The 12,592-nt window shown below is 46.1% G+C and overlaps 1 protein-coding gene across 3 annotated transcripts in view; it reads right to left on the bottom strand.

The window, feature by feature from the left end:
* The window catches only part of FAXC (failed axon connections homolog, metaxin like GST domain containing), a 78,003-nt gene extending 66,779 nt beyond the window's left edge, over positions 1-11,224 (bottom strand). The window contains exons 1-3 of one of the 3 annotated variants that reach the window (XM_070796041.1): positions 10,643-10,836; positions 10,043-10,164; positions 4,489-4,624 (exon numbers count right to left, since the gene is read on the bottom strand). In XM_070796041.1, the coding sequence (XP_070652142.1) occupies positions 4,489-4,624; positions 10,043-10,149 (243 nt within the window). In that variant the 5' untranslated portion in view covers positions 10,150-10,164; positions 10,643-10,836. Of the gene's footprint in view, positions 1-4,488; positions 4,625-10,042; positions 10,413-10,642; positions 10,837-11,173 lie in introns of those variants that run through there. The other 2 variants (XM_070796043.1, XM_070796042.1) reach the window with 2 other exon arrangements.
* Between the last annotated feature and the right edge of the window lie 1,368 nt (positions 11,225-12,592).

The following is a 12,592-nucleotide window of genomic DNA, read 5'->3' as shown; positions in this document are numbered from 1 at the left end:
AGGTTTCTCCAGGCTTCAGAGCTAGGCGTGTGTCCAGCTGCTCCAGCTATACTAATGAAAAGCAGAAGCCTGAAACACGACCAGAGGTGGTTAGGCTGCTGGTAGAGCACTTAGAGCTTGAGGGCTTGAAGGCAAGCAAGGAAAGGGCAGGACTTCCCTGGTGGTCCACTGGTGAAGAATCTTCCTGCCAGTGCAAGAGACACAGATTCGATCCAGGAAGATCCCATATGCCATGGAGCAATGAAGCCCATGCACCAGAGCTACTGAGCCTGCTCCCTAGAGCCCAGGAGCCACAACAAGAGAAAACCCATGTACAGCAGTGAAGATCCAGTGCAGGCAAAAATAAATAATTTAAAAAAAAAAGGTATCATCTACCTTCTTTCTTTTAAAAGAAAAGTGTTAGTGTCCAACTCTTTGTGATCCCATAGACTGTAGCCCACCAGGCTCCTCTGTCCATGGGATTCTCCAGGCAAGAATACTGGAGTGGGTTGCCATTCCCTTCCCCAAGAGATCTTCCCGACCCAGGGATCAAACCCAGGTCTCCCACATTGCAGGTGGATTCTTTACTGTCTGAGCCACCAGGGAAGGAAAAGGTAACACAGCGTGGCAGCTGCCACACCATTGCCCACAGGATGACTTCATCAAGGATGGGGGGCACAGGAAATATAGAAAGCCAGGAGAGGCCACAGAGCAGAAAATTCAGGTTTGGGCCCTCATGTCCAGAAGCGGTCATAGTGATGAGGGACCAGTGGCAAGCAGCCGCTGGGGAGCAGTCTCTCCCTCCAATGGGAGTCCCTCAGTGATACACACCTTCAAGCACTGGCTGTCCACACCGAGCTAAACAAGGGTCTTTCAAATCCAATTGAACAATGATTCAAGCCTTGTGGGGTCTTTTGCTATTTTCTCCTCCATTTCCAAAATCCTGAATAATCTCCCTGCCTCTCTGTCCAGACTCACCCCCTGCATTCCAGTTCCACTTACAAAGACCCTCTGTGAGTCTAAGACCTGGATCACCTTCAGTTCAGTTGCTCAGTCATGTCCGACTCTGCGACCCCATGGACTGCAGCATGCCAGGCTTCCCTGTCCATCACTGACTCCCAGAGCTTGTTCAAACTCATGACCATCGACTTGGTAATGCCATCCAACCATCTCATCCTCTGTTGTCCCCTTCTCCTCCTGCCTTCAATCTTTTCCAGCACCTTCTGCTCTCCCAGATCTCCAGACTGAAATCCAGGTTCAGTGTCATATTCCCAGAGGACCAGTGACCAAACTGAGCATTTCATTCAACTCTCCCAGCCCTGCCTTAGGAAGATCAGTGCCACACCCCTCCATCCCACATGCCTTCTCTGTAGAGAAACGAGCTCAGAAAGCATAGGCCACTGGGAGGTAGGACTTGGAGGAGTAATATCATTAGCAGGGCAACCAAAAGCTTGGCTAGATGAGGGACTTCTTCTCTAACCTCCCAGCTGCTCTGCTTCCTGCTAAGACCACCCCTCCCAATGCTACTACTTTGTAAGAGCTTAATGTTGAACCTTGATCATCTGAAGGAAATGCAGCAAACTGGAGGAATCTCAGCAGTGTGGGGATGCCTGGGGCTCACCTCCCTACTTTACTTATATTCCTTCAGAGGCACACAGCCTGCATCTTAAGCTTTAGACCTTTCCCAGTGCAAAGTCCTGGGCAGGGAAGCTAACATCCCTGGAAAGAGGAGATCTCAAACCAAATTAACTAGACATCTAAGGGGTACAGTAACTAAGAGAAGGGCAGCACACTGAATATATACAACATAAAGCAGAATGATTGGGAAATACCAATTTAATTTAATTTAATTAATGAGCATAAGAAATATCCTCCAAGGGATAAAGGAAGGGATTGTAATACAAACCAAGGGGAAATAGAAGAAAAACGCAAAGTTGAACACAATGGATGAGATAAATAGTAGGATGGTTACAAGAAGAGAATAGAGGGATGCAATGGAAGCTCGGAAAAATGAATTCTCCAAGGAGGAAGAGGAAAAGAATAAAGGATAAAGGATAGGTTCAGAGAAACAGAAAATAAAAGCAGAGATTCCAGGATCCAGATTCCAAGATAATCAGGAACAGGAAAGAAGAAGGGGAAACAAACAAATAAAAAACAAAAAGAAATACGTGAAGAACATAGATAGTTTCTCAGAATTAAAAAGAGATTAAAGACTTCAGATGAAAAGCGTATATAAAGGACCAAAGAAAATACATACAAATCCACACCAAGCCAGAGAATGATGATAGTTAAGAATGTTGAGATTAAGGATTTCCCTGGTGGTCCAGTGGCTAAGACTCCATGTTCCCAATGCAGGTGGCCGGGGTTCGATCACTGGTCAGGGAACTAGATCTGACATGCCTCAACTAAAAGGTCTCGTCTGCCACAATTAAGACATGGTGCAGCCAAATAAATAGATATTAAAAAAAAAAGAGTCGAGCGTAAATGCAAGTTCTAAAAACTTCCAAAAAGAAAGAAAGAGAACCGGATGAACATCAGACTTATCAGCAGCAACATCAATGCAAAAAGACAATGGAGTAATATTTTTAAAGCACCAAAGGAAAAGAACTTTGGACACAGATGTATCAAAAGTGCAGCATAATAAAGACATTCTGGGGCATGCAAATCCACTGAAGGTCTGCCCCATAAAGGCTCACTCAAAATATTCATCAAAGAAGTACTTATAGAAAAACATAAATAAATCTTGTAGGATAAGACATATGGGAAATAAGGCTAGTCAAATAACTTGGTAAGTTTTCTTAGCCAAAAAAAGGACTATAAAAAGAGAAAGGATTTCCAGAATTCCAGATTTAAAACATGAGGTAATAGCAACACACCTGGAATGAGCCCTGAAAAGAAAGAAGCCCAAGACTAACATGAACCTACTAGCAGACTTGTATCATTAGAGGGCAAACACAGATTCTGACATGTATAAGAAGTGAGTACGGATAAATAAACACGAATTTGAATCTTAAGAGCAAGTGCCGTAAGAACAAAAATAGATTTATTTTAAATGACAAGAAAAAAAATTTTACCTATTAGACAGCAGAAAATGAAAAAAAAAAAGTAGAGGGAGGAAAAAAATATTAAAGATGTTAGAAATATGTCCTAATAAAATAATCATTACAAGTAAAAATGGATTAAACTCACCAATTAAGGACTCTCCAATTGGTTATAACTAATACATTGCCTACAAGAGACAAATACAAAAAAAAAAAAAAAATAGAGAAAGAGGATGAAGAAAGATATTCCAGGCAAATAAGCTGGAGACTCAATCTGAATATCTGATAATACATAACTCAAGGTTAAAAAATTCATAAGGGACAGAGATGGATGCTATATACCACAAAAAGAAATAAAACAGTAAAAGATGTAATCTTTCATATCATATGGCCCTAAACAATATAACCTTGAATATATACATACTCTTACCTAAAGGCAGAATAGACAGAATGACAAGAAAGAGACAAATCAAAAAATATACTTGAATATTTTAACTCAGTCCTTCCAGAAACTGCTAGAGGAGGCAGACAAAAAATAAACAGATATAACGGTTCTAAATGATATACTAAACATACTCAAACAAGTATATAAAAAGAGCTCTGCTCTCAGAGAATGTCTCTATTCTCAACGTTTGTAACAAGTAGCCATACACTAAGCTAAAGTGTCAGTTAATTCCAAGGAATTCATATCACAAAGACTACCTGCTGTGACCATAAAATTAAAAAAAAAATAACAAAATTGAAGTTTGTTTTTTTCTGATGCCTATGGCTAGAAATTAAGTGAAAAAGAAAATCATAAGGGAATTTTAAAAAATATGACTGAACAACAATGAAAACACAGCCTGTCAAATCTGTGAGACAGTTCCAGCCTTACTCAGAAAAACATGTATATTTTCAATGCATTCATTCCTCCGTTCCCTCTCTAAGGCTGAAATAAGCAAGTGTTTCGCTGACAATCACCCAAAGAGAATGCGAAAAGTTCCAGGGGAAAAACTCACAAAATCTGCAAATATCTCCTTGGTGGCCTGCTGGATCCTCTGCCCCCAAGATTCATGAGAGATAAATACAATTTTTTCAATAAATAGAAACCTAAAGGAAAGAACCATGTCAGGCCCACCTTTATTTACAGCCGCCCAGCAGGCCTATCCACACTATTAACCAAAGAATACTCTTTGTCAGGAGAAAAATAACATGGTCCCTGCCTGAAACCTATGAAAAATCCAGACCCTTCTGGATTTAATGAGATCACTCATTAAACTGGATATAAAAATCAAAAGACTGGAACTAAGTTTCCTGAGCATCTACTAAGAACTGGGCACTGCTGCTTCATATCCACTTCCTCTGGCACCAAGAGCGAACCCTTGCCCCACTGTGAGAGTAAGTACTTCCCCTCCGCCCATCACCCACCACCCTGCCTTGCCAGCCAATACTGCTGCCACGAGGATAAAACATATTTGCACGCAAGTACCTGATAGGGTAAGTCAGCCATCCTTAAATAAGTTTCCATTTTCAAACAGAAAGGAGATAAACTGGGGACACCATTGTTAGGTCTTGCAAACTGATGCAAAATAATAGCATCTTTGGAGTCAATCTCTTGCTGTTTCCTGTCAAAACCAAAACAGAAAAAAAGAACAATCCATGTGTTATACATGTGATTCCCTTAGTTCCTCAGAGGTCCCTGCTAGGTGCAGCTCCTCAAGGAATAAATACATCTGTTTGTCACAGGGCCTTACCTCACCCAGAAGCACTTTGAGGGGGAAAGCTTGGTCAAAACACAAGAGAACCTCACAAAGTCTGCTGTTACCATGACGACACAGGCTCACAGCGTGGGCTCAGGGGAGTAACTATATGTCACCCTCTCTCTAGCACCTGTAACCTATGGAGGTATACTTTCTGGGATAGGTCCACCTCTTCTCCTGGCTACATCTACCTGCCAGGGACAAGCTGGATGGATTAAAAAAAAAAGGTATTCTGTGCTTACTGTGCATCAGGCATTGTTCTAAGGGCTTCACAGGTATTATCTCATTTAATCTTCACAATAACCTTATGAGATCAGTACCACTATTATCTATGTTTTGTAGATGAGGAAACTGAGGCACAGACGATAAACTTACCCAAAGTCCCATTGCTAGTAAATGGCAGACCCTGGATTAAACCGTGTAGTCAGAACCTACGTTCTCGACTATGAGTCTGTACCTTGAAGCAGTCTCTTCACCCACAGGACCTCAGAGGAACAGTGCAGATCTGCTCTGCCATGACTCAAGTCTGCAGGGAACCTGAGACTCGACTCTGCTGATCCCTCTTCCAAACCATTAGTGCCCTCCCCTGGCCTTTCACCCGTGGTGCCCAGGAACCTACCCTCTGGGTGCTCTCTCCTCCTCTCTCCCTTCAAGGCTCCACACTTTCACCACACAGCATATACCCCCGAACCTCCACCTTTTCCCTTTCTTCTTTCTCATCCACACACCTATCTTTTCCTTTGGCTACTTCTCTGGGTGATGAGGACTTTCTTGGTACAGCTTTTCAACAGCCGCCATGTAGTAGAAGGAATGCTGGACTCTACTTCTGGACACGTAGGGTCAAGTGCAATCCCTACTTCCTACTAGCTATGTCACCTGAGACCTCGTCTACACTCTCAGGTGGAAAGTGAGGACCATACCAATTCTGCCTCCTTCATCGTGAGGACTAAATAAGACAGCATCTGTAAACCTTTGGTGGCTGCCAAACACTATGTACCAGCCGTGGACTTCATTCTCATTCAAAGAGATATGGTCTTATCCCCTTAAGGAACAAAATCTCATTCCACACAGCGCCACTCATACACCATATTCGGAAACTTTTGCAACCTCCATCTTTCACTCTACCCAACCATTTCTGAGTCAGATAAACCTCACTCTTCCTCCTTGGCATTCCCTGAGCCTCGGGTTCTCTCACACTGTTCCCAGTTTAATCCCACACATCCTTCTCCCCAAGCAAGTAAGGGCAGGCTCTTCGTATCAGCTTCACAAGGATGCCCATTTCCTGCAGAATCTCCAGAAAAACAAACTGTCTTGGAGAAGTTTAGCATGTGAGTGTCATTCCTGCTTAAAGAGTTAAAAACAACTCATTTTGAAAATACTAGTCAAAAGAATAAAAATATTTGCTGCCTCTTGACAATACTTGCTATAAAACAAACTTTTTCATTTAGATGAGATGTTTGGGAGGTCAGATATTAAAGTTAAGAAGCCATTTAGACTATGTTTCTAGAAAATGCAAACTGTAGATTTGACAATTAACTGATCTTGTCCAGTCAAGTAATTCAAGTCAGAGTAAGTTCATATAAATTCAGCCAGGCAAAAATTAAAGAACTGAAAGAAGAAAAGATAAGCATAAAATTCCCTGCCCATTGGCCAGAACAACCTAATTCTGATGGTTAATTTGGGCCCTATCATAATAAAAATGGATGCGACTAGCATATGCCAATGACTTTGTGGACATTATATATATTATTTCATTCTGACAGTAACACCATAGAGTGAATATCATTATAGCTTAAATTTAGTACTTAGAAAAAATTTATTTTGGCCACACCACACAGCATGTGGGATTTTAGTTCCCTGACCAAGGTTTGAACCCAAGCCCCCTTCATTGGAAGCACAGAGCCCTAACCACTGGACCACCAGGGAAGTCCCTAAATTTAGTATATTATACCATACTTATATTTTATAGTAGACAAGGAAACTGAAGTTCAGAGAGGTTAAGTAATTTGCCCAAGGAGTATCAATTTAAGATCAAATTGTTAATAACTCTAGTTCCCAAACTCACAAGCAGTTCGACTACACCAAAATGGGCAATTTCCCAGTTAATTTTATTAAAGTAGCCAGTTTGACTCAGACCACTCAAGCCTGGAACTTTCTGATGAAAGCCTATAATAACTAATGATGGCCAACTTTTAGCCAATGCTCACTATAAGGCCAGACTCTGTAGATTTGACAGTTAACTGATTCTGCTAATCATGTCACATGTTAACTTATGTAATCACCTCTGTGAGGAAGGCTAGTATTATTATTCCTACTTCACAGATTATTTCCATTTCACACTGGGTAACCAAGTTTACTCTTGGGTCCAAGGTTACATGGTTGGTTTAAGGCAGAATGAATTTGAACCCAGTCTGGCTCCAGAGCCCTCCCTCAACATCAGGAAACTCTCTAACATGGGATCAAAGGAGCAGGTACTCTAGACATAAAGTGGCCTTATGATAAGGACTGTACAAGAGAACACTTGTCGAGCAGCAAGACTAGCCCTACTCCCATGGTGAAGGGTATCACAGATGACCATGCCTCTGTGTACTGTCGATGGGCTGTTAGTTTACAGACATCACATGACCCATGGGCTGCTCTGATTCTCTAAGTTTTCTAGGGCAGGCTGAGCCCCTGTGCCTAGTGCAGACAAGTTGTGTGGGTAACAAGTCATTTCAGTACCATACAATTTACAAACAACACATTTCCAAACGCTGGACTGAATTCAGGAGAGCTGCAAGTCTCTTTCCACTAGGAGAGAATCAAGTAAAGGACTGGGACTGTATTTCTTTAAAAATACCAGGATGGGAAAAATACGAGAAAAATCCAAAGTACCTGCTTTAGTTATTATACGGTACTCATTAAGTAAACATCCTAAATAATTCTCACCTGTCAACTTTACTATCCACTCTGGAGATGTACCCATAGATTATGGTTAAGTCAACACAGCAGGAAATCCAAGTGCAGCGGTGAAGACTATGATTGCCAATAAACTCAGACAGTGTAGCCATTGCAAGATGGGTTTTCCATCCCATGTATTTCAGACTGTTCTGAGTTTTTGCCTAAACTACACTGACAACTGAAACTCGGATTTCCCATCAAGGTACGGTCTCTATCCTGTAACCTCCGAATCTCAGTGCCCCACTTTCCTGGGTCTTCTTTCCCTATCCCTTCCGTGCCCTTAGCAGTTGTCAAAAACTCAGGTCGCTGCCACAGGCTTGTCTTCCCTGGGAACTGCCCCAATTCTGCTTTCTTTCTACCATCAAAACTTACTCCCAAATCAGTGCTTGTTAGGAGAAAGTGGTAACAGTGTGGGCGCTGGAGACACACATTCTCAGATTTGAACCTGGATCCCACTACTCTTACTGCGTGCTCTCGGACAAATCGCTTAACCTCCCTCAGCTGGAATGTCCTCATCTACGAAGTGGAGATCAAGCAGTCAATGGTAGTGGCAGAGGAGGAGGCGAAACACAATCAGGAAGGTAAAGCACTTCTAAGCAGAGCCCGCTACTAAGGGCTCAAAAATGGGCAATTATTTATTATTTGCATTACAACAGGGCTTCCCTACTCAATATAAACTTTTGTCAAGAAACAAAAGTGAATAAACCAAAGACCAAAAATACTTTCTCAAATAAGTATCCAAGTGGGCAGAGGGCTCTTGAGAGTTGCAACCACACCTACCACGGTATGGCCTGCTCCCAGGGTCAACTCTGAGTTCTCCTACCCGCCTCCCCATTTCTGCAAGGTCATTTAAGCAAGTTTTAGACTCAGTCCCCTGAAGCTGTGCCTCACTCCATCCTCAGAGTGGAAGACTGGTGAGAGGCCACATGGTTCAGGATCCTCAAAAGGCTTTGGACAGGTATCTAATTTCAGAACAAGTGGGTGACATTTTAGTTACTTGCACAGATGTTTTCGTTTTTCATATAGCTTGAAACCTAACTTGAAATTGAGTCCTAAAACTGGCAAATATATAAAATAATCTAGGGAAACGATTCATGTAATTTTTTTAAAATTTGGTTCAACGATATTCAAGACACTGCGCTAAGTCAGAGAATTCAATGATAAGCTTAAAGTAAAACTTCTCAATTATGGCTAAATATGCAAGCCAATACACTTCCCCAGACCTAAATAATTTCCTCTCTCCGAGACTAGAAATTTTCCAAATACCTGTTAGGCTGTCACAATGTCCTCCTGGAATCCCTGCAGGCCCCTTAAAGGTCACCTATCACTGTCTTTGTTTATAAACCTATTGTGTAGGATTCCCCATGGGAAAAAGGCATGCAGACACATTTTCTCACTCTTTAGAAAATACTGGCCAAGAGGGACATTTTGAGATACTGAAAACTGCTCTTCCTGGTCCTCTCCTAGAGACAGAGGTCTAAAACGCATGGAAATTTTAACCATAAATTGTACCAATTAGCCAAACCACTAGTCCCAGGAGCCTACGGTATTATTCTATTCAAAGATCTGGCGTCCGGCTGAATGTACCAACAGCCGGGGCCTCCATTTTCTGATATTTCCGTGTCAATCCTGTAAACATTCTGCGGCAGGCAGCAGATCCAAGTGTTTCCGGCACTGGGCAACTCCTGTGCACGCCCATGTGCTCGTTCAGTCCTCAGATCCCCTACTGTTCGCACAACAATGGCATTTAAACCTGAAGATGGTGCTTAGCTTTAAATACCAGGTTAGCAGATAACCGGGCTAAGGCTGCATCAAACTCGCACACTCCGCTGTGCATCCCTCACAGGGACCCAGAGCTCTCTGGAGCTTGTGCAATTTCAGCCTTTTGATGATGGTGACACTTGGGGAGGGACAATGAAAAACTAACCTTTAAGGAGTGGTTAATATTCCAGCATGATCATCTATAAACAAACAGGGCGTTTCATAAAAATGTAACTTAGTATTTCTACAGGGCCTACTTCTATTGTCGCAAACACACTGCACTTATGATCTTCATAACATACTAGTATGCTCCATAACAACCCAGAGAATTTTTGCTTTAGCACCAAACGATAGGGATTCAAGTGTTTTCCCCTCCCGGTACCAGTTTAATTCTCCTGTCAACTCGAAACTGCCCCTCATGGCCGGGTGACCACGGACTGTCTTCTGGCGAAACAGAAGGACAGGACTCGGGCATTTGGGCAGCGTGACCAAGGGGCCGGCATGGGTCCCCCCTCACTCCGGCCCGGCCCTAGCCAGGTGCCCCTCTCTGCGCCCCTGCGCGGGGCCCTCTCTCCGGCTCACCTAATGACCAGGAGTTCGTGGAGCAGATACGCAGCTGCGGCCAGCAAAGCTCCCCCGGTCAAGTAAAGGGTTTTCTTCCACCAGGGATCGGAGCCCAGCCCTGCCATGATCCCACCGTAATCCTGCAAAGGGAAAGCGATGATGTCCCCATAAAAGGAGAAGGGCTCCTCGGACCCGGCCCACCAGCCGAAGAAGGAGACGCTCTGGTTCCAGCTCAGATCCACCACGCACGGCCTGGACGAGGCAAAGCCAACCCCCCAGTGCATGCTGCGCGGCTGGCTGCGGGCGCCCCTCCCAGGGCCCGCGCCGCCCGCATGGGAAGGGGCCGGCGCGGCCGGGCGCGGGCTCAGCGGCGCGCTGGGGTGGCGGGCGGCGCGGGCAGCGGTGACCGAGGCGGCGGCGGCGGCAGAGGAGGGAGGGCGCGGGCCGCGGGCGGCGGGCCTGGCCGGCGGGGCCCGGGGGCCCTGGGCGGCAGCGGCGGCCGCCGGCTCCCCCCGCAGCGGCCTCTCCGCGCCGCTCTTTGTGTCGGCGCCGGGAGAAGGCCGCGTGATGTCATTGCTCCCCGGGGCAGGGAAACAGAGGCGGGATAAAGTCACCTACCCCGCGCCCTGCCCCCGCCCCGCATCTCCGCGGTCCGGCGGCCTCCGCCCCGGCCGGAGCTGCAGGGCTGGGCGCGCCGGGCGGGCTCCGCGCCTCCAGGCGGCACGGCCGCGAACGGCTCGGCGCGCGAGGGCAGGGCTGCGGAGGTGGCTGGAAATGCGGCTCCGCTCGGAGGAAGCTGCAGTCGGGCCCGGATCTCCGTCCCCCCGCCCGCACCCCGCGGCCTGTCCTCCGCCTCCGCTCCAGCCCCTCCCGCGAGCGCGAGAGCGGGGCGCGCGCAGAACTCACCTGGGACCGCGCGGAGCTCCCCCGAGACACCGCCCCGCGCGAGCCGGGGACCAGGGCCCGGGCCAGGTCGCGAATTACATTGTTCTGGCCATCGGGAAAGCGCCGTGTCTTTGCAGAACTTATAAAAACACTCTTATCACAGTACACGGTTACCTGGGTCTTGGCCATGTGCCCCCGGAGAGATGTTTGGTTTAACAACAGCAAAAGTGTACCCTTACAAAAGTGTATCCTAGAGAGACTTACCCTCTGAGAGACACAGCCCAAGTCCTAGTCTTTCCCCTTGGAAATCATTATCAGGGAACTTAGGGATGGAGCAGGGTGGGCCCGGGGAGGGGCAGTGGGCGGGGGGAGTGGTGTTTTTCCTTTTCGGTGCAGAAAATCTGTCAAACGTGTGTGTGTGCGCGTGTGTTGAATTGTTTTTGCCTTTAACTTGATTTTTAAAAGTTCATTCGTGCTAAGAACAGGGTCGCGCTTCATAGAAGTGTAGGATGTACACACAAATTTTAGCAAGAGCATGGACAGTTTAAAATTGTTAAAAGGAACTGAAAAAAATTCAAGTAGTAGGGGTTATCACTCTTAGGATGAATGGATGGATATAGGAATCTAAGCTTTTGTATGAGGGAGGGGAGATTGGAGTGAAGGGGGGACTCCCCCTTTCTGTTGATACTTCCCCTACCACGCCAGCCACTTAGAATAGGCAGTGAGTGCTGCTGCTAAGTCGCTTCAGTCATGTCCGCCGACTCTGTGCGACCCCAGAGACGGCAGCCCACCAGGCTCCCCCGTCCCTGGGATTGTCCAGGCAAGAACACTGGAGTGGGTTGCCATTTCCTTCTCCAATGCATGAAAGTGAAAAGTGAAAGTGAAGTGGCTCAGTCGTGTCCAACTCTTAGCAACCCCATGGACTGCAGCCTACCAGGCTCCTCCGTCCATGGGGTTTTCCACCCAAGAGTACTGGAATGGGTTGCCATTTCCTTCTCCAAGTGAGTGCTGCCATATAGCTAATAAAATCCGGGCGTGTTGTCAGTCCCAACCAGAAAAGGGGAGGGGCTGGCTAGGCTGGGGCCCAAGCACACTTGCACAGGAAGGACTGGAACAGATCACCGAGGTAGCCATTTAGGTGACCTCTCAGAAAGAAGCAGAACGTGTGGTTGGAGGTGGAACCTTTCATGAACAGGTTGCAAGGAGTGGGAGTCAAGGGCCTGCTGGAGAGACAGAAGTTGTCACCAGACCACATTCTAGGAGAGGACCAGGAGGCTGGCTGCCTAGGAAGCAGAATGGGGAGCAGTGGGATCAGGGCAGAAAAGCTCGGGTGCAGAGACGGGACAAGGAGCTCTGGCATCAGGGATTCTCCATTGTTTTTCTGTGTCCTTCTCACGTGGCACTCAGCCTTTGCTCTCTTTACATGTTGGGCCAACATTTAATATCCCCCTAATTATTCGCCTGAGTCTGAGTCCAGCCACAAGGATGGGGGTAAATTACCTTGAAGGGAGGAATATGGAAGGCAAAAGAGAGAATCAGCACTGGCAAACCCTGTACCCGGAAAGCAAGTTAGAAACTAGATGAAATTTAATATTGGGATCCACAGAATGCATTGCACTCTCACAGCTGCTCTTGTCAGCAGACCTACACACCCACTCATGGAGGCCGCTGGCCACTGCTGTG

This window comes from Bos indicus, chromosome 9 (assembly GCF_029378745.1).
Source record: "Bos indicus isolate NIAB-ARS_2022 breed Sahiwal x Tharparkar chromosome 9, NIAB-ARS_B.indTharparkar_mat_pri_1.0, whole genome shotgun sequence".
Taxonomy (NCBI): Eukaryota; Metazoa; Chordata; class Mammalia; order Artiodactyla; family Bovidae; genus Bos; species Bos indicus.
The sequence above is the reverse complement of the archived record's forward strand: the minus strand, read 5'-3'. Positions and strand labels throughout refer to the sequence as shown.